The sequence below is a fragment of the Salmo salar genome, chromosome 11 (assembly GCF_965601325.2).
Source record: "Salmo salar chromosome 11, fSalSal1, whole genome shotgun sequence".
Lineage (NCBI taxonomy): Eukaryota > Metazoa > Chordata > Actinopteri > Salmoniformes > Salmonidae > Salmo > Salmo salar.
This window is the reverse complement of record NC_138301.1, coordinates 92,011,474-92,034,568: the sequence shown is the minus strand read 5'-3', so window position 1 is coordinate 92,034,568 and position 23,095 is coordinate 92,011,474. Positions and strand designations below refer to the sequence as shown.

The 23,095-nt window shown below is 41.3% G+C and overlaps 1 protein-coding gene across 6 annotated transcripts in view; it reads left to right on the top strand.

Annotated features, from left to right (window-relative positions):
- The first annotated feature begins 8,092 nt into the window (after nt 1-8,092).
- LOC106563157 (serine/threonine-protein kinase ULK1) overlaps nt 8,093-23,095 on the top strand; it is a 51,182-nt gene continuing 36,179 nt past the window's right edge. For 4 of the 6 annotated variants that reach the window (XR_006757639.2, XM_014128423.3, XM_014128424.3 and 1 more), the window contains exons 1-3: nt 8,093-8,767; nt 13,558-13,650; nt 13,743-13,784. Coding sequence is in view for 4 of the 6 variants with exons in the window: in XM_014128423.3 (XP_013983898.2) it covers nt 8,678-8,767; nt 13,558-13,650; nt 13,743-13,784 (225 nt within the window). In the remaining 2 variants the exon portion in view is untranslated. Of the gene's footprint in view, nt 8,768-13,555; nt 13,651-13,742; nt 13,785-23,095 lie in introns of those variants that run through there. The other 2 variants (XM_045689944.2, XM_082958143.1) reach the window with 2 other exon arrangements.

The following is a 23,095-nucleotide window of genomic DNA, read 5'->3' as shown; positions in this document are numbered from 1 at the left end:
ATACTAATCAGCTACAAATAGATTTTTTTGAATTTACAACTGTCCTGTATAGGCTACCTGAAACTATAACTCTCAAGCCGATACCACGACAGCCCTCAAGGAACTACACCGCATTTATTGTAGCTGGGGATTTTAACAAAGCAAATTTGAGGAAAACGCTACCGAAGTCCTACCAACAGATTGACTGTAGTACTCACACTGGTAAAACACTGGACCACTGCTACTCTCCCTTTCGAAATGCCTACATGGCCCTCCCCCAACCTCCCTTCGGCAAATCTGATTAGTCTACATTTTGCTCCTTCCTTCCTATAGGCAGAAACTCAAACAGGAAGTAGCAGTCCTAAGGTATATTCAATGCTGGTCTGACCAATTGGAATTCATCTTTCAAGATTGTTTTAATCACGAGGACTGGGATATGTTCTGGGTAGCCTCTGAGAATAACATTGACGTATACATGGACACGGTGACTGAGTTCATCAAATCAAATTTTATTGGTCACATACACATGGTTAGCAGATGTTAATGCGAGTGTAGCGAAATGCTTGTGCTTCTAGTTCCGACTGTGCAGTAATATCCCACAAGTGATCTAACAATTTCACAACAACAACCTTATCCTCTCTAGGGTATGTGGGACGAAATCGTCCCACCTACTCAACAGCCAGTGGAATCCCGTGGCGCGATATTCAAATACCTTAGAAATGCTATTACTTCAATTTCTCAAACATATGACTATTTTACACCATTTTAAAGACAAGACTCTCGTTAATCTAACCACACTGTCCGATTTCAAAAAGGCTTTACAACGAAAGCAAAACATTAGATTATGTCAGCAGAGTACCCAGCCAGAAATAATCAGACACCCATTTTTCAAGCTAGCATATAATGTCACATAAACCCAAACCACAGCTAAATGCAGCACTAACCTTTGATGATCTTCATCAGATGACACTCCTAGGACATTATGTTATACAATACATGCATGTTTTGTTCAATCAAGTTCATATTTATATCAAAAACCAGCTTTTTACATTAGCATGTGACGTTCAGAACTAGCATACCCACCGCAAACTTCCGGTGAATTTACTAAATTACTCACGATAAACGTTCACAAAAAGCATAACAATTATTTTAAGAATTATAGATACAGAACTCCTTTATGCAATCGCTATGTACGATTTTAAAATAGCTTTTCGGCAAAAGCACATTTTGCAATATTCTGAGTAGATAGCTCGCCATCACGGGCTAGCTATTTTGACACCCACCAAGTTTGGCACTCACCAAACTCAGATTTACTATAAGAAAAATTGGATTACCTTTGCTGTTCTTCGTCAGAATGCACTCCCAGGACTTTTACTTCAATAACAAATGTTGGTTTGGTTCAAAATAATCCATAGTTATGTTCAAATATCCTCTGTTTTGTTCGTGCGTTCAAGACACTATCCGAAGGGTGACGAAGGGTTACGCGCCCGACGCGTTTCGTGACAAAACAATTCTAAATATTCCATTACCGTACTTCGAAGCATGTCAACCGCTGTTTAAAATCAATTTTTATGCGATTTTTCTCGTAAAAAAGCGATAATATTCCGACCGGGAAACCCTGTTTTCGTTCAAAGACAGAAAATCTAAAATGGACTCTTCTCGTGCACGCGCGCCCCCAGGCTCATTGTTCTCTGATCGACCACTATCCAAATGCGTTACTGTTTTTCAGCAATGGCCTGCAAAGTCATCATTCAACATTCTGCCGCCTTCTGAGAGCCTATGGGAGCCGTAGGAAGTGTCACGTTACAGCAGAGATCCTCAGTTTTCAATAAAGAGAGTGTAGAAGGCCAAGAAATGGTCAGAGAGGGCACTTCCTGTAAGGAATCTTCTCAGGTTTTTGCCTGCCATATGAGTTCTGTTATACTCACAGACACCATTCAAACAGTTTTAGAAACTTTAGGGTGTTTTCTATCCAAATCAAACAATTATATGCATATTCTAGTTTCTGGGCAGTAGTAATAACCAGATTAAATTGGGTACGTTTTTTATCCGGCCGTGCAAATACTGCCCCCTACCCTAGAGAGGTTAAACACACAAGTGTAAAGGAATGAATAAGAATATGTACATATAAATATATGGATGAGCGATGGCCGTGCGGCATAGGCAAGATGCAGTAGATGGTATAGAGTACAGTATATACATATGAGATGAGTAATGTAGGGTATGTAAACATTATATAAAGTGGCATTGTTTAAAGTGACTAGTAATACATTTATTACATCCAATTTTTTATTATTAAAGTGGCTAGAGATTTGAGTCAATATGTTGGCAGCAGCCACTCAATGTTAGTGATGGCTGTTTAACAGTCTGATAACCTTGAGATAGAAGCTGTTTTTCAGTCTCTCGGTCCCAGCTTTGATGCACCTGTTACAATAATGACAAAGCGAAAAAGGTTGTTAAAGATTTGGAAAGGCACACATGTCTATATAAGGTCCCACAGTTGACAGTGCATGTCAGAGCAAAACCAAGCCATGAGTTCAAAATAATTGTCCGCAGAGCTCCGAGACAGGATTGTTTCGGTGCACAGATCTGGGGAAGGGTACCAAACAATTTCTGCGGCATTGAAGGTCCCCAAGACCACAGTGGCCTCCATCATTCTTAAATGGAAGAAGTTTGGAAGCACCAAGACTCTTCCTAGAGCTGGCTGCCTGGCCAAACTGAGAAATCGGGGGAGAAAGGCCTTTGTCAGGAAGGTGACCAAGAACCCGATGGTCACTCTGACAGAGCTCCACAGTTCCTCCAGAAGGATAACCATATTTGCAGCACTCCACCCATCAGGCCTTTGTGGTAGAGTGGCCAGACATAAGCCACTCCTCAGTAAAAGGCACATGACAGCCCGCTTGGAGTTTGCCAAAAGGCACCTAAAGGACTCAGACCATGAGAAACAAGATTATCTGGTTTGATGAAACCCAGATTGAACTCTTTGGACTGAATGCCAAACGTCACGTCTGGAGGAAACCTGACACCATCCCTACGGTGTAGCATGGTGGTGGCAGCATCATGCTGTAGGGGTGATGTTCAGCGGCAGGGACTTGGAGATTAGTCAGGATTGAGGGAAAGATGAACAGAGCAAAGTACAGCGAGATCCTTGATTAAAACCTGCTCCAGAGTGCTCAGGAACTCAGACTGGGGCGAAGGTTCACTTTCTAAGAGGACAACTACCCTAAGCACACAGTCAAGACAACGCAGGAGTGGCTTCGGAAACAAGTCTCTGAATGTCCTTGAGTGGCCCAGCCAGAGCCCAACCAGGTACAACGTTAGCTAGCTAACATTAGGCTATAACTAGCAATGCAAATCTGAAAAAATTAGAAATGTGTAATATCTGAAAATGTATGCGTGTGCAGAATCATATTTCAGACACATCAGATGATATTGTTTCCCGTTAAGCGTAATAGGCACCTTCTAAAGTAAACAATCCCAGATCCCCTTTCTTGTAATCTTATCATTTTGACCTGTTGCACTGACATATGTCCTGTACTGACTGTCCCTGTGACATAAACTAGCCAAAATATGAAACCTGTTGTTTAACTAATATGCTAGGTCCTTCAAAAAGTTGGTGCTGGCTTTATTCGGTACTAAAAACATTTACTTGGATCTAGTTCAATTTTGGACCCAGTTCCACATAATGGAAACAGATTATTGTTTTAGATGACATTACCTTCTTCCTTAAATCACTGGTTTACCCAAACTATAGAATTTAGTAATAATAATAGGAAATAGTCAAAAACGTCTCTTATTCAATTATTCATACCTCTAAATGTCCCACTGTGTCCCTTAGAGCCTGTTTGAGTTCAGTGACTACCACTCATTTTCACTGGCTGCTTATCTATTTATCCACAGGGAGCTTATATCTAACCCAAACACCAGATGGCAGCCTCTAACATAATCAGTCCCAAGGCTCAATCCTTCTGTTCTTCATGTGACCTTATATTGAAACATTTACTTCTTCAAATTACTAAAGAATTTACAGTATTACAGTATTACAAAAAATTTAAAAATTTAAAAAATAAGGCATGAAATGAAATGTATGCATTCACTACTGTAAGTCGCTCTGGATAAGAGCGTCTGCTAAATGACTAAAATGTAAATGTAAATGTATTGCATTATTAGAGTGTTATCTGAAAGCCACTAATATTACCATTCACTTTGTTACCTTCACTAGTGTCCATATCTGTTTCCTTCAACTAGGACTCTTTCTTCCCAATAGGAAGACCCTCTCAATCACTACTGCTAATACACACGGATCCCTCTCAAACAATGTTCTTCTTTTACCCTTATTGTAACGTTAAAAACCTAAACAAACATGATAACATGATCCTTATTGGAAGGCATTGTTTTAATTTTAGTCTACCCTAACAATGTTACTCCATATATTTATTACAAATCTCTGTTGGATATCCACTTTCTGCTTCACACTTATTAATAACCTCTACGGGATCGGTGTCCCTAAACCGGGACGGTTGTTGCTCAATATGTGTAGTGGGGTAATCTTCACTGGATCAGCCTGAAACTTTGCACACACACTTCTGCCATCTTGTGGACAAAATCTAAATTACACCTAGGATCCTATCTTAATTAAAGTTAAATAACATTTTAAAAAATGACTTCAGGTGTCCCTGGTGTTGAATTTCCACAACACAAGTCAGATAATAAGTTACATGGACTCACTCTGTGAATCACATTTTGGATGGTGTATCAATACACCCAGTCACTACAAAGATACAGGTGACTCAGTGTATAGAGAGGAAGGAAACCACTCAGGGATTTCACCATGAGGCCAATTGTTATTTTAACCCAGTTACAGCTGTGATAGGAGAAAACTGAGGATGGATCAACAACATTGTAGTTACTCCACAATACTAACCTAAATGAAGGAAGCCTGTACAGAATGAAAATATTCAAAAACATGCATCCTGTTTGCAATAAGGCACTAAAGCAATACTAGAAAAAACGTTTTGTTCTGAATACAAAGCATTATGTTTGGGGCAAAGCATGGCGGTGGCTGCATCATGTTATGGTATGCTTGTCATCGGCAAGGACCAAGGAGTTTTTTAGGATGAAAAGAAATAGAAGGAAGCTAAGCACAGGAAAAGTCTGAGAGGAAATCCTGGTTCAGTTGGCTTACAAAAGACAGTGGGAGACAAATCCACCGTTCAGCAGGACAATAACATAAAACGCAAGGCCAAATATACACTGGAGTTACTTACCAAGACAACATTTGAATGTTCCTGAGTGGCCTAGTTGCAGTTTTGACTTAAATCGGCTTGAAAATCTATGGCAAGACTTGAAAATGGCTGTCTAGCAATGATCAACAACCAACTTGACAGAGCTTCAAGATTTTTTAAAAGAATAATGGGCAAATATTGTACAATCCAGGTTTGCAAAGCTCTTAGAGACTTACCCAGAAAGACTCACAGCTGTAATCTCTGTCAATGGTGATTCTAACAAGTATTGGCTCAGGGGGTTGAATACTTATCTAATCTATTTTCCATTTCCGTTTTTCTTTGTAGATCGTTGACAAAAAAAGACAATTAAAGCAATTTTTTCCCATTTTGTAAGACAACAAAATGTGGAAATAGTCAAGGGGTGTGAATCATTTTGAAGGCACTGTATATGTGACCACCACAAAGCTCGAACTTGCTTTACTGACCATGTTGATACTTTTACACAAATTTGCCTATGAAACGAATAAATAATGACAAGATAGGCTAATGATATCATTTAGTAGAAGCCTGAACTAGATAATTAGGCCTAGATCATTATCGTCATTAATAACCACACTACAATTGAGCACATTCTACTTAAAATGCTTCCACATTCCATTTAGTAGCTTATCTTTTCTTCACCCTTGTACTGTATGCGTTGAATCGCACATCCAACTTTCTGTGCTGAGATGTCCATTTGGTTAAGATTGATGATAGGAAACTCATCTCCGGACATTAGGTTACTGTAATACGTCATGTTGTAGGTAGATTCTGACTGTGTCCTCTAAGCACCCATAATAAGTAGCCTAGCCTTTTGATTTGATTTTATTTATTTTTTTATGTACAAAGTAAAGATTCTTAAACAATACATTATTTGTCTCATAAGTGGTTTCCACTGGGCACACACTGGTTGAATCAATGTTGTTTCCACGTAATTTCAATGAAATTACATTGAACCAACGTGGAATAGACAGTGAATTGACTTCTGTGCCCAGTGGGTTGTACTTTATGATGTTTGAAAAAAAAACTATGTTTTTTAAATAATGGCAAACAAATATCAACATGAGCTAACCTTATCTGCTGTAAGCTGCTGTTCTTGATGTTTTGTTCTCTATGTCCTGTCCTCTATGTTATTTGAGTCTGTGTTGTCTTCTACGTAGCCTCCTCAAATTCCTTCAAGGGAAAATACTGTACATTGCATCGAATTGAAGTACTGTCTGTTAGTCAGGTTGTCCCTAGAATTAGAGACACTGCCCAATCTACTGCAGAGTAGACAACATTATATTCTCACATTCTATTCTATTGTGGTATCAAACCTCATTATTAGCCTACATGATGTTTTGTAGCCATGATAGAACACTCAGGACAACACATACTTATATTTTAATAGGCTTGCTGCTAGTATTCATAGTAATGGACCTTTCTTACATGTTCCTATTCAATATTCATATTATAAACTATAATAATTAGGCATAATTCGCATGCACACGCACACAGACAATGTGGGAGATGTGTCAGGTAGCCTAGCGGTTAGGAGCATTGGGCCAGTAACCGAAAGGTCACTGGTTTGAATCCCCAAACTGACTAGGTGAAAAATCTGTTGACATGGCCTTAAGCACAACCTGGTCTCAGAGGATTTTGGGTTATTCTGTACGTAAATCCAAACACTCCATTTAGTATGGTTAGTATTAATTTGTGGATATCCATTTTGTATGATATGTTATGAATTACAATTCGCACAATATGTTTGCAAAACGTACAATATGTTACGAATAGTTGGCCAACGCTAACATTAGCTAGCTGGCTAACATTAGCTAGGCTAGGTGTTAGGGTTAAGGTTAGGAGTTAGGTTAAAGGGCTAATGTTAAGGTTATTTGAAGGGTTAGCTAAAAGGGTTAAGGTTAGCCAACATTCTATGTAGTTGCAAAGTAGCTGTAAAGTAGTAAGTAGTTTCTAACTAGCTAAAATGCTAAAGTTGTCCTCGATGAGATTCAAACACGCATCCTTTGCAACGTCTAGCAATCCAAAGGTTGCATATTCAAATCTCATTACGGACAATTGTAGCTAATTAGTAACTTTGCAACTACTTACTACTTTTTAGCTACTTTGCAACTTCTTAGCATGTTAGCTAACCCTTCCCCTAACCCTTTTAGCTAACCCTAACCTTAACCTGTTGCTGGATGTTCCAATTATATGCACACTCATCCACCTTGACCAACCACCCTCCTTTCATTTTTGCCTTAAGTAACCTTCTATCTTATGTAACATATCATACTAATTTTAGCATCCCGGATTTACATGTAATATGTCTAGTCTATGAGACCAGGCTTTTGAGCAAGGCCCTTAACCCCAATTGCTCCTGTAAGTGTCTGCTAAATGACAAAACAAAATGTGTTGTGTCTGGTCTGTCGCTTGCATGACCCTCATGCAACACTGATTTATAACACATGGTGCCAGTAGAGAGATGTAAACTTGGTTTCAACTAAAGACAGTTAATGATTGACTCAGTCCATACCTGTTCCTATGAGAACATCATACAAACACACATCATGTTATTTCACTTCACCAAAAATGTGTATAGGCTATAAAAGATTCCATACAATTTGTGCTTGGGCCATAATAACACTCTACATCAGTTCTGCTATCAAAGATAGCAGGCAATTTCTGTTGATGTCAGCCAATTGTAGGTTAGGTTACTGTTATTTACTTTGCTGTCCAGGTAATAGGTCTAGTCTAGGTGGTTGCATGCAGAAAAGTGGGCCAACAAAAACAACAACACACTTGATGTGACACCACCCTAGTTTGACGTAAAAGACAATACAGCTGTAGCTTGTGCGCGTGCGCAAAGTTGCGGGGCTTGGAGAGCAACTGAAGGCGTGCACTAACCTTGTTGAGACCATAATCGATACGAGGATTCCTCTAGGGGGGGAACTATTAGCTTCTCAAGCCCATTGAAAATATTACGAGATGCCGCTTGCATAAATGTTATGGACTTGCATTGGAACAAATTAAAACACATTATTGAACGGGTTGCAACGGAGCCAATGATATCCTCTGTATATCAACAAAAACACCCAGGCGTGCCTTCTGTTTTTAAGGTGGATATGTTTTGCTAGCAGCTAGCTAGCGTACATTGGGGCATTGTGTCTTTGTAAACACTGCGTCAGTTGTGTTAGCTAGCTAGCTACCAAAACAAAAAAACATGGGACTCGTATATTGTTAAAAGGAGGCTGACTCCTTTCCATTCGTTACCTAAACATGAGAGAAGAAAGTCGTTCTTTCTTAAGAAGGCAGTTCATGGCAATTGAAAGACTGGGTGAACTTTCCTGCTGCCCCGACTTCACGGAGGAGAAAGGGACTTCCGAGAGAGGAGATATGCGACCGTGCAACGCTTGTAATTTCACTTCAAAATAAAACCCCGAGGTTCTGGAGCGATGGAGACCGTCGGGAAATTCGAGTTCAGCAGGAAGGACTTGATAGGACACGGTGCATTTGCGGTGGTGTTCAAAGGCAGGAATAGAGAGGTGAGGGAACGATGTGGCAATGTTATTGTGTAAACCTGGATTGTGTAAATGTAACTATTATCCAAATGAAATAGTTGCGTCTGCATTGTTATCATTTGTATGTTGTCGTACGACCTTAATTTGGACATGGCAGCTGAAAGATGCAATCATCTGGTTTGAGGATGAAAAATATGAACAGCCATTTGCAGATGAAATATGACTAATTTATTACAAGTGCATTATGAACCTAAATGACTATTTGTCTTTCACAGTTTTGGTGGGTGTGTTTGATGGGGATGGTCGAACATCTAGCCTATTATAATTCTATGTTGGGGGGGCTTTTGTCTGTTTCAAAAGTCCAAACTTGACCATTGTTCACAATGGCATGTTGAGACATGTTTGTCCAACAACAACACACTTTATGCTGAGGAGGGAGAATTCTGGTCCATGGGGAAAATGGAAAGCCAGGCCTACTTTATTCATTCCACTGTATGTTGTTACTAGTGATGGGGGGGGGGCAGAGATACAGTTACATATTGGGATATTATTTTTGATTATATTGTATCGTTTTGACAATATCACTAGTTGGCTGCACCTGTACCAGTATTTTGTTTAATTCATAGCTTGTTCTCCATATTATTTTTCATAGGGAGGCAATTTGTTTTAAGGATTTTTTTTTCCCATGACTTATAAAAACGTGTTTTCGCATGACTCTCTCGTGTCCCTCTACAGCAGATATATGGTGAGCAATATGTTTGGAACATCAAATCGCAAAAAATCACAGTATCGAATCGCAAAACATAATTTAAAGTCCCTGCCAATTCCCAGCACAAGTTGTTACCAATGTCAAAAATGTCAGCACTGAGCAAATTTCAGGTCTGCTGAGCCAAACTTGAAAGTTGTGAAAATTCTGTGCAACTTCCAGTGTGCATTTACTGTGAACGCTGAGGCTGTACCTGCTTTAAGTTACAGTTTTAACAGTGGCCATGAAGACTACTGTAGCTATTTGATCATAATGTGGGCCTACCAGAGTGGCCTACCATCAAAAACAATGGAGAAAATGCATTCAATAACAATTTAACATGGCAATAGCTGTTCTGTCATTCAGCCTACAGTAGCAGCCAATGTGTGGTGTTCAATGTAGGCCTACATTCCATGAAACTTTATCATTCTCTCATTCACAACTTGACAAACTCTTGATAATGCCTCGAATTGCCCGGCGGCTTCCCCTTTGTGTGGCCGTAATGCCCTAAAAAAATCCATGCCTTTTGTAGCCAGTGGCCGTTGTGCCCTTGGCTGAACATAATAATGATAATTCCCTTCTCCCTGCTGCATGCTCCAAAGCTCCTCTCACTCAAACGTCTCTCCGTCACGTGAATGGTTCTTTCTCACAGGCTACAAGTAAAGACAGACACGTCAGGGACGAGGCGCATATTGAAGATATTGGAAGAACTGTCCACGTTTAATTTTCATCAGCCAACAAGATGAGTAGGCCTAACGAACAGCAAAAGCTTGAGCCTATGTCAATCTACTATCCCCCAAATTACAAAAGTTTAGCCATTATATTCTGTGTGAGAAAGAAATTCCAAACAGTCTGGGACAGTTGTGGGATAGATCCCAAATAAATTCAACCACTAGCATCAAAAAAAACTTTTTGACGCAATGAGGCTGTCACAGATCAGAACATTTAGCTTAAAATGTTGATAAACTATTAGGCTATTTCATCACATTATGCAGCAATGCTCACATGGCAGTAGGCTATAAGCGCAAATGTTCCATTAGCTGGAAAACACCATTCTGTGACCACAAATGCGATTTATGTATGTAATGCTTTTATTCTAAAGGTGCATTTTTATGGTAAACATTATCTCCCCCAAACGTAAAACTCACGTGCTCTGTAGTGTATGTATGCCAGTTAGGCTCTAAACCCATTGTAAAGCTGATTTAATGTGCTTAATATTAAGAAGTTATTTGGCTACTTTAGTTGTGATACAAACCTTATCAATACATATAGGACTATGGGCTAGGCTACATGAGGAGTGTGACTATGATTAGAAAAGTCACACAAAAAAGGCATGCGTTTCTTGCTTTACTGCACACAATCTGGGCATTATTCACAAGCTATAGGCTAATGTTGTCACCCATCGGACTATTCTTGATGTAATCTTGTCTTTACATATACTAAATAATATACAGTACCAGTCAAAAGTTTGGACAAACCTACTCATTCAAGGGTTTTTCTTTATTTTTTACAATTATTCTACATTGTAGAATAATAGTGAAGACATCAAATCTATGAAATAACACATATGACAGCTTTGCACACTCTTGGCATCCTCTCAACCAGCTTCATGAGGTAGTAACCTGGAATGCATTTCAATTAACAGGTATGCCTGCATATTGACTTTGCTTGAATTGCATTGTTGTTTGGGCCATTACAAATATATATTTCAACATTTGAGGTTGGCTATATGATCACACTGGTAATACATCCGTTGTTGTATTACTTGTGAAGCACAGCTAAGTGAGAATACATTTAAATAATGTCCTTTTTATTTTAATTTTACTGGGCTGATGGTGCCTGCATCTGAGGGCCCCGCCTCTCAACATCCCTCTGCTCTCCCTTTGCTCCACTGACACTGACCAAAAAAGGACACTGTCTTCCAGCTGATGGCGAAACTCGAGTCACACCTCATTATTTTTGCTTCATGCACAAATTCTTGTTGTTACTCCTATGAACAGAGAAAGTGGACTATTCCGCAATATTAAAAAGACCCAAGCCGCTAATAATAATAACAACAATGCAAGCCTACAGATACATTTTCCTACGCATTCATTACTGCTACAGTGCTTGTTGTAGCACTCAGTGGAAATAGGAAGAACGTGCATTTTATGGCTTATAAAAGTGTTGAATAGCCTACAAAGTGTTGACAGTGCTGAGTAAGAACTTTAAACATGAAATTACTCATAAAAACAGCATCTCTTAGCTGTATTCGTTGACGGTCTTTCCTCTAGTCATGGTTTTATACGTTTTGAAATCTCACAGTATCAACTTTGCTGTAGCTTTCTTTTATGCCTGCTACGTTACCTCGGAGATGGTAATCTGAGCCATCCGATTGGCCAGCAGTAGACCTATAGGGCACTTGATTTGCTCTCTGGGCTCACCGGGAAGGCAGAGTTTGTACCTTCAGACACATGAAATGGTTAAAAATGGAAACAGTTCTCCTACCCTGCTGAATCGATTGCACCTAAAGTCAACAGCCCGAGACCAAAAAATTTAAATAGGAACACAAGGTTTTATTGTTAGTTTTTTTTTTTACAGAAATGTTTGCAGATTGACTAGGAATGCCGTGGCTGATATTTCTGTGGGTTGTTCCAGGGAGCTGTGTGGAGCAGGAGCACAGCTTAAGCAACATTGATTGTTACCATGGCTGTGGTCCAAACACTTAAGACACACCCTATTCCCTCAGCCCTCAAATTAAGGGGACACTTCTGATGACATATCATGACGTCTGACGGGTATACACTTGCAGGGCAAGGGGTGAGGGAATGATTTCTAAATGGACCACCTTTGGCCGGAAATTCTTCACTCGTTCGTCCCGCGATGATTGTGTTTTCAGCCACCGGGTAGTTTGTGGGTGCTTTGCTACAGTCAATTATGAGTGCATGTCTGCTTATATTAAATATATAATTATTAATATACGCCTACTGTATGATAGCTAGCAAATTAATTAGCTAACTAACGTTAGCCTGCCTATCTGGAACTTCTGAAGAAAAATATTTTCTTTCTGCAATTTCCAAAAGAAAAAAACATATTTACTTTTTACATAGTAGCAAAATGTCAAACTTAATTGCATTCATTTTTACTTACACTTGTATGTTGACTTCTCCATTGATTTAGTTTTTAACTTTTCGCTGACTTTTCTTAGCGGATGTGCAATCGTCGCGAATTGAATTATGGGGAGTTTCAGGCCCCGGAGTGAACATAATTGTACACTCGCAAAGCCGACTAAAAACGAGGGCTGAGGGGCATACGTTGCAAACTTCCCTTGCTTGGCTAATTATTTGGACCACCCTCCAAGATGGTGACGGGGATTCCCCCAAGGGCATAAGGTGAGGGTAAGTGGACGAGGGTGTGTCTTTAAGTGTTTGGACCGCAGGCTATGTCTAAAGGCGTCTGCATGATTTGCTTTTCATCCGGAACAGTTTGTGCATATATTATGACGCCAATGACATTTTGTGAAGTTTTGGTCTTCAGCAAGGGTTTTTTTCAGCTGTTCGTACACACATTTTTTCCCCCGAGGTAAGCCGAAGTCTACGCCCCTTCGTTGGTGATTGGTCAACATTAGGGATTATTCAATGAACTGTTTGTCATACAACGAGAGACATAGTTTTCATGCACGTTTTTTCACTTGAGATATACTGCACCAAAAATAAAATTGCACGACTAAGAGCTCCTCTGCAAAAAACGTCAAAATGAATGACAGATTTCTTGAGTTAGATTAATTCGGACTAATTTGAGGAAGTGTATACTGGCTACGGTGTCTCAAGATGGACAAACAGTTCTATTGCTGCTTTTTTCTCGTTTTTCAATTAATGTCTTTTAAGGGAGTATGCAAGCACACTCATTCGGTTTGCCTAGCCACCAGACGAACCAAAGCACGCAGAAGGCTTTATAGTAGGCTACCTTTCCACTTCCTTATGTTCCATGCCTTTCACCGATAAGCATTCATTAAACGGCATTACATGCACCCATAAAACATTAGGAAAAATGTGTATTATAATTTTTCATTATTTTTGTTTGTCTATAGAAACATGACTGGGAGGTGGCTGTGAAATGCATAAACAAGAAAAACTTGGCAAAATCTCAGACCCTTTTGGGAAAAGAGATCAAGATACTCAAGGTAAGGCAACCAGTTTTATTTTCGATAGTGTATACAGTAAGACTTTCAATTTGAATAGCTGTAAACTTGCATTTCCCATTTATTTTCCCCAGGAACTAAAACATGAGAACATTGTTGCATTACATGACTTTCAGGTATGTATCAAGCCAAATCCTTAAAGGTGCAATATGCCGAAATCGCTCCGCCATTTCATGGTTGCAAAAATTCGAATAGTTCGCCTAATTTCAGTTTGTGACAAAGAAGTGTAGAGAATTATTGTACCATCTAAACCGCTGTGAAAGACATTGTCAATAACCTAAAATATTGTATTTTCAGCTGTTTGAAGCTGGTGTACAAAACCAAAACTTAAGAACTGGAAGCATAGAAATAGTGCACATAATACAGATCTACCCCTTCTTCGACTTGCTTTCAATGAGAATGACATAACTCTATAACTCAAATTTGGATGTGAATTTGGAAGCAACAACATGTCATTTTTTTGGACAGCCTGACCAAATTCACACACACATGTGAGTTATAGATCTGTCATTCTCACTGAAACCAAGTCTGAAGTGGTAGATTTGTTCTATGTGCGCTATTTATATGCTTCCTGGTCTTAAGTTTCATTTTGGCGTCTTTTACTTTCGTTTTATTACACCAGCTTCAAACAGCTGTAAATATAATATTTTGGGTTATTGAAAATATATTTCACAGCAGTTTATATGGTACAATGATTCTCTACATTATACATTGCTTGTTTTGTCACAAACTGAAGATAGGCTATCTATTCAAATTTTTGCAAGGTGGAAGGGGTGAAATGCATATTTTGACCCACTTTTGTTTCATGTCATCTTTGTTGCATTACTTGCTGGTTGTTACATTAGTTTGTTGTTCTGTACTGAGCTTCTCTGTACAATTCATTTATCAATCATTATACTCAAGTGGCACTAATCCTGAATGCTGATTGGTTAAAACCACATTCCAGCCGGTGTCTATTATCTCACATTTCTTTTAGACTAACATTTCAATTTCAGCAGCGGATGTTTGCATAAACCTTGTCTGTCTCTCCGACATTTGCAACATTGTTTCAATATTCAAATTCGATCTCCAGCTGTCCCGCAGTAATGAAGTTGTCGGGATGAGGCAGGCAGCGTTTCCCAGCCAGTCGAAATCATGAATCAGCTGACACAGTTTTTATGGATATACAGTGCCTTCGGAAAGTATTCAGACCCCTTGACTTTTTCCACATTTTGTTAAGGTTACAGCCTTATTCAAAAATGTATTGAATAGTTTTTTCTCATCAATCTACACACAATACCCCATAATGACAAGGCAAAAGCTGGTTTTTTGAAATTTTTTATTTATTAAAAATAAAAAACAGATATCACATTTACATAAGTATTCAGACCCTTTACTCTACTTTGTTGAAGCACCTTTGGCAGCGATTACAGCCTCGAGTCTTCTTGGGTATGACGCTACAAGCTTTGCACATCTGTATTTGGGGAGTTTCTCCCATTATTCTCTGTAGATCCTCTCAAGCTCTGTCAGGTTGGATGGGGAGCGTTGCTGCACAGCTATTTTCAGGTCTCTCCAGAGATGTTAGATCGGGTTCAAGTCTGGACTCTGGCTGGGCCACTCAAGGACATTCGGAGACTTGTCCCGAAGTCACTCCTGCGATGTCTTGGCTGTATGGTTAGGGTCATTGTCCTGTTGGAAGGTGATCCTCCAGTCTGAGGTCCTTAGCGCTCTGAAGCAGGTTTTCATCAAGGATCTCTCTGTACATTGCTCCGTTCATCTTTGCCTCGATCCTGACTCGATCCTGCCGCTGAAAAACATCCCCACAGCATGATGCTGCCACCACCATGCTTCACCCAAGGGATGGTTTTGACCATGTGATGAGCGGTGCCTGGTTTCCTCCAGACGTGACACCTGCATTGCTTGCTGTTTGGGGTTTTAGGCTGGGTTTCTGTATAGCACTTTGTGACATCAGCTGATATAAGAAGGTCTTTATAAATAAATGTGATTAAATTGATTGATTGACTTGGCGTTCAGGCCAAAGTGTTCAATCTTGGTTTCATCAGAGCAGAGAATCTTGTTACTCATGGTTTGAGAGTCCTTTAGGTTCCTTTTGGAAGACTCCAAGCGGGCTGTCATGTGCCTTTTACTGAGGAGTGGCTTCCGTCTGGCCACTCTGCCATAAAGGCCTGATTGGTGGAGTGCTGCAGAGATGGTTGTCCTCCTGGAAGGTTCTCCCATCTCCACAGAGGTGCTCTGAAGCTCTGTCAGAATGACCATTGGTACTTGATCTCCTCCCAGACCTAGACCCTTCTCCCCCGATTGCTCAGTTCGGCTGGGCGGCCAGGTCTAGGAAGAGTCTTGATGGTTCCAAACTTCTTCCATTTAAGAATGATGGAGGCCACTGTTCTTGGGTACCTTCAATGCTGCAGAAATGTTTTGGTTTTTGCTCTGACATGCACTGTCAACTGTGGGACCTTATGTAGACCGGTGTGTGTCTTTCCAAATCATCATGTGGGGCGGCAGGGTAGCTTAGTGGTTAGAGCGTTGGACTAGTAACCGAAAAGTTGCAAGATCAAATCCCCGAGCTGACAAGGTAAAAATCTGCCCCTGAACAAGGTAGTTAACCCACTGTTCCTAGGCCGTCATTGAAAATAAGAGTTTGTTCTTAACTGACTTGCCTAGTTAAATAAAGGTAAAATAAAATGTCCAATCAATGGACTCCACCGGTGGTAAAGTCAAATCATGTTGTAGAACCATCTCAAGGAAGATCAATGGAAACAGGATGCACCTGAGCTCAATTTTGAGTCACATATCAAAGAGTCTGAATAATTATGGAAATAAGATATTTATGTTTTTTATTTTGTATAAATCAGCAGAAATGTCTAAAAACCCATTTTCGCTTTGTGATTATGGGATAATGAATCAATCAAATGTATTTATAAAGACGTTTTTACATCAGCCAATGTCACAAAGTGCTATACAGAAACCCAGCCTTAAACCCCAAACAGCAAGCAATGCAGATGTAGAAGCACGGTGGCTAGGAAAAACGCCCAAGAAATGCAGGAACCTAGGAATAAACCTAGAGAGGAAGCAGGCTCTGAGGGGTGGCCAGTCCTCTTTTGGCTGTGCCAGGAGGAGATTATAACATTACATGGCCAAGATGTTCAAATGTTCATAATGACCAACAGGGTCAAATAATAATAATAATAATCACAGTGGTTGTAGAGGGTGCAACAGGTCAGCAACCCAGAAGTAAATGTCAGTTGGCTTTTCATAGCCGATCATTCAAAGTTAGAGAGAGAGAGTTGAAAACAGCAGGTCTGGGACAAGGTAGCACGTCTGGTGAACAGGTCAGGGTTCCATTGCCTAGATCCCCGACACATAAACTATTTCAGCATAATTACTGGAGGCTGAAACAGGAGGGGTCAGGAGACACTGCCGCTGTCCCCGGACGAGGTCAACCAGGCAGGATATAACCCTACCCACTTTTCCAAAGCACAGCCCCCACACCACTAGAGGGACATCTTCAACCACCAACTTACTACCCTGAGACGAGGCAGAGTATAGTCCACGAAGATCTCCCCCACGGCACGAACACGAGGTGGGGCGCCAACCCGGACAGGAAGATCACGTCAGTGACTCAACCCACTCAAGTGACGCACCCCTCCTAGGGACGGCATAGAAGAGCACCAGTAAGCCAGTGACTCAGCCCCCCGTAATAGGGTTAGAGGCAGATAATCCCAGTGGAGAGAGGGGAACCGGTCAGGCAGAGACAGCAAGGGCGGTTCGTTGCTCCAGTGCCTTTCCGTTCACCTTCACACCCCTGGGCCAGACTACCCTCAATCATAGGACCTACTGAAGAGATAAGTCTTCAATAAAGACGTAAAGGTCGAGACCGAGTCTGCGTCTCTCACTTGAATAGTCAGACCATTCCATAAAAATGGAGCTCTATTGGAGAAAGCCCTGCCTTCAGCTGTTTGCTTACAAATTCTAGGGACAATAAGGAGGCCTGCGTCTTGTGACCTTAGCGTACGTGTAGGTATGTATGGCAGGACCAAATCGGAAAGATAGGTAGGAGCATGTAATGCTTTGTAGGTTAGCAGTAAAACCTTGAAATCAGCCCTAGCAGGAAGCCAGTGTAGAGAGGCTAGCACTGGAGTAATATGATACATTTTTTAGGTTCTAGTCAAGATTCTAGCCGCTGTGTTTAACACTAACTGAAGTTTATTTAGTGTGGGTAGCCGGAAAGTAGAGCATTGCAGTAGTCTAATCTAGAAATGACAAAAGCGTGGGTACATTTTTCTGCATCATGTTTGGACAGTAGGTTTCTGATTTTTGCAATGTTATGTATATGGAAAAAAAGCTGTCCTTGAAACAGTCTTGATATGTTAGTCAAAAGAGAGTCCAGAGTAATGCTGAGGTCCTTCACAGTTTTATATGAGATGGCTGTACAACCATCAAGATTAATTGTCAGATCCAACAGAAGATCTCTTTTTCTTTCTTTGGACCAAGAACTAAGATCTCTGTTTTGTCCGAGTTTAAAAGTAAAGAAATTGCCGCCATCCACTTCCTTATGTCTGAAACACACGGAGGGCAATTTTGGGACTTCACCATGTTTCATCGAAATGTACAGCTGTGTATTGTCCGTATAGCAGTGAAAGTTAACATTATGTTTCCGAATGACATCACCAAGAGGTAAATATATAGTGAAAATAATAGTGGTCCTAAAACGGAACCTTGAGGAACACCGAAATTTACAGTTGATTTGTCAGAGGACAAACCATCCACAAACTGATATCTTTCTGACAGATAAGATCTAAGCAAGACCAGAACTTGTCCGTGTAGACCAATTTGGATTTCCAAACTCTCCAAAAGAATGTGGTGATCGATGGTATCAAAAGCAGCACTAAGGTCTAGGAGCACGAGGACAGATGCAGAGCCTTGGTCTGACTCCATTAAAAGGTGATTTACCACCTTCACAAGTGCAGTCTCAGTGCTATGATGGGGTCTAAAACCAGACTGAAACATTTCGTATACATTGTTTGTCTTCAGGAAGGCAGTGAGTTGATGCGCAACAGCTTTTTCATTTTTTTTTTAAAGGAATGCTGCTCTCTTTGGGAATGCTGCTTTTTAGTTAGCTTTGCGACAGTATCAAAAATAAGTTTTCATTTGTGCTTATTCTCCTCAAGTTGGAAAAATAGGATGATCGAGCAGCAGTGAGGGCTCTTCGATACTGCACGGTACTGTCTTTCCAAGCTAGTTGGAAGACTTCCAGTTTGGTGTAGCGCCATTTCCGTTCCAATTTTCTGTAAGCTTTCTTCGGGGCTCAGGTATTTTCTGTATACCAGGGAGCTAGTTTCTTATGACAAATGTTTTTAGTGGTACGACTGCAAGGTTCAATTTAGTTCCTCGGTTTGGTGGTTAACTGATTGTTGTACTCTGACGTCCTTGGGTTGGTGGAGGGAGTCTGGAAGGGCATCTAGGAATCTTTGGGTTGTCCGAGAATTTATAGCATGGCTTTTGATGATCCTTGGTTGGGGTCAAAGCTGATTATTTGTTGCGATTGCAAATGTTATAAATTGGTGGCTCGATAGTCCAGGATTATGAGGAAAAACATTAAGATTAGTGATGCACCGACATTACATTTTTGGCTGAAACCGATATCTGATATTTTCCTGTTCTGTTATCTCCACCCAGCACAGCCAGAAGAGGACTGGCCACCCCTCATAGCCTGGTTCCTCTAGGTTTCTTCCTAGGTTCTGGCTTCTCTAGGGAGTTTTTCCTAGCCACCGTGCTTCTATTCCTGCATTGCTTGCTATTTAGGGTTTTAGGCTGGGTTTCTGTACAGCACTTTGTGACATCAGCTAATGTAAGAAGGGCTTTATAAAAACATTTGATTGATTTGTCACATGCGCCGAATACAACAAGTGTAGACTTTACCGTGAAATGCTTACTTACAAGCCCTTAACCAACAGTGCAGTTCAAGAAGAAGAAAATAATGTAAATTGTCCGGTGACGATTTTATGAATTGTTCAGCCGTCTTATTGCTTGGGGGTAGAAGCTGTTGAGGAGCCTTTTGGTCCTAGACTTGGCGCTCCGGTACCGCTTGCCATGCGGTAGCAGAGAAAACCGTCTATAACTTGGGTGACTGGAGTCTCTGACAATTTTATGGGCTTTCCTCTGACACCGCCAATTATATAGGTCCTGGATGGCAAGAAGCTTGGTCCCAATGATGTATTGGGCCATTCGCACTACCCTCTGTAGTGCCTTACGGTCAGATGCCGAGCAGTTGCCATACCAGGCGGTGATACAACCGGTCAGGATGCTCTCGATTGTGCAGCTGTAGAACCTTTTGAGGATTTGGGGCCCCATGCCAAATCTTTTCAGTCTCCTGAGGGGGAAAAGGTTTTGTCGTGCCCTCTTGGTGCCCTCTTGGTTTTGTTGTGCCCTGACTGTCTTGGTATGTTTGGACCATGATAGTTAGTTGGTGGTGTGGACACCAAGGAACTTGAAACTCTCGACCCGCTCCACTACAGCCCCGTCGATGTTAATGGGTGTCTGTTCGGCCCGCCTTTTCCTGTGGTCCACGACCAGCTCCTTTGTATTGCTCACATTGAGTGTTGTTGTCCTGGCACCACACTGTCAGTTCTCTGACCACCTCCCTATAGGCCGTCTCATCGTTGTCAGTGATCAGGCCTACCACTGTTGTGTCGTCAACACCAACTTAATGATGGTGTTGGAGTCATGTTTGGCCACGCAGTCGCGGGTGAACTGGTAATACAGAAGGAGACTAAGTACACTCCCCTGAGGGGCCCCAGTGTTAAGGATCAGCGTGGCAGACGTGTTGTTGCCTACTCTTAGCACCTGAGGGTGGCACATCAGGAAGTCCAGGATCCAGTTGCAGAGGGAGGTGTTTAGTCCCAGAGTCCTTAGCTTAGTGATGAGCTTCGTGGGCACTATGGTGTTGAACGCTGATCTGTAATCAATGAACAGCAATCTCACATAGGTGTTCCTTTTGTCCAGGTGAGAAAGGGCAGTGTGGAGTGCGATTGAGATTACGTCATCTGTGGATTTGTTGGGGCGGTATGCAAATTGGAGTAGGTCTAGGGTGTCCGGGAGGATGCTGTTGATGTCAGCCATGACCAGCCTTTCAAAGCACTTCATGGCTACCGAGTGCCATGGGGCGGTAATCATTTAGGCAGGTTACCTTTGCTTCCTTGGGCACAGGGACTATGGTGGTCTGCTTGAAACATGTAGGTATTACAGACTCGGTCATGGAGAGGTTGAAAATGTCAGTGAAGACACTTGACAGTTGGTCCGCGCGTGCCTTAAGTACACGTCCTGGTAATCCGTTTGGCCCAGCGGCTTTGTGAATGTTGACCTGTTTAAAGGTTTTGTTCACATTGGCTACCGAGAGCGTTATCACATAGTCATCCAGAACAGCTGGTGCTCTCGTGCATGCTTCAGTGTTGCTTGCCTCGAAGCGAGCTTAAAAGGCATTTAGTTCGTCCGGTAGGCTTGCGTCACTGGGCAGCTCGCGTCTGGGTTTCCCTTTGTAGTCTTTAATCGTTTTTTAGCCCTGACACATCCGTCGAGCGTCAGAGCCGCTGTAGTAGGATTCAATCTTAATCCTGTATTGATGCTTTGCTTGTTTGATGGTTCGTCTAAGGGCATAGCGGGATTTCTTATAAGCGTCCGGATTAGTCTCCCGCTCCTTGAAAGCGGCAGCTCTAGCCTTTAGCTCGATGCGGATGTTGCCTGTAATCCATAGTTTCTGGTTGGGATATGTACGTACAGTCACTGTAGGGACGACGTCATCAATGCAACGTCATCAATGCACTTATTGATGAAGCCGATGACTGAGGTTGTGTATTCCTCAATGCCATTGGATGAATCCCGGATCATATTCCACTCTGTGCTAGCAAAAGTCCCGTCGTGTAGCATCCGCGTCATCTGACCTCTTCCGTATAGAGCGAATCACTGGTACTTCCTGCTTTAGTTTTTGCTTGTAAGCAGGAATCAGGAGGATAGAATTGTGGTCAGATTTGCCAAATGGAGGGCGAGGGAGAGCTTTGTATGCATCTCTTTGTGTGGAGTAAAGGTTGTCCAGGATTATTTTCCCTGGTTGCACATTTGACATGCTGGTAAAAATTTGGTAAAACTGATTTAAGTTTGCCTGCATTAAAGTCCCTGGCCACTAGGAGCGCCGCTTCTGGGTGAGCATTTTCTTATTTGCTTATGGCCTTATAGAGTTGGTTGAGAGTGGTCTTAGTGCCAGCTTCGTTTTGTTGTGGTAAATAGAAGGCTACGAATAATACAGATGAGAACTCTCTTGGTAGATAGTGCGGTCTACAGCTTATTATAAGGTACTCTACCTCAGGCGAGCAATACCTCGAGACTTCTTTAAGATTAGACATTGTGCACCAGCTGTTATTGACAAAAAGACACAACCCCACCCTTCGTCTTATCAGAGGTAGCATCTCTGTTCTGCCGGTGCATGGAAAATCCTGCTAGCTCTGTATTGTCCGTATCTTTGTTCAGCCACGTCTCGGTGAAACATAAGATGTTACAATTTTTAATGTCCCATTGGTAAGATAATCTTAATCGTAGGTCGTCCATTTTATTGTCCAATGATTGCATGTTAGCAAGAAGAATGGAAGGCAGTGGGAGTTTACTCACTCGCCTCTGGATTTTCAGAAAGATGCGCGATCTGCGAAACCTTTTCCGGCGTCTTTTCTTTATGCAAAAGGCGTGGATCTGGGCCTGTTCCAGTGAAAGCAGGATATCCTTCTCGTCGGACTCGTTAAAGGAAAAGGTTTCTTCCAGTCCGCGGTGAGTAAGCGCTTTTCTGATGTCCAGAAGTTCTTTTTGGTCATAAGAGGCAGTAGCAGCAACATTATGTACACAATAAGTTAAAAAAGAAGTTACACAAAACGCAAAAAAAATGATTAAAAAATAGCACAATTGGTTGGGAGAATGTAAAACGTTAGCCATGTTCTTCGGCCCCATCCTTAACACTACACAACACATAACCCGGTCCGGTCCAGCCTCACTAGCCAGATGAAGCTAGCTGGCTGCTTATAACGTTAGCTTTGGGCAAAAGGGTTAAGTAGCTGGCTAGCTATTTATTTTCATGAACTGAAGTTCCATTTCAATAGGCGAACAACAAGTGGCAACCTAGCTAATACTTACTCACAAGGATTCCTAAATCATTGCTAAGAATAATGAAAATGACTGCAGTTTCTACTGGTCATTGTTTTTTTTAGGCTGGTTGTATTGGTGCTAGCTAGGTACCAAGCTAAAGCTAGCTGCCCCAGAAGTTGCGGTGGAACAAATTATGCTTTATTACCAACACGGTATTGTAAACACATCGTTCGTGGCCGGTGTTTGCTTGTTTGCAGACTTTTTTGTACAGCTTTAACAGTGCTACTGTATCTTTTTTGACACG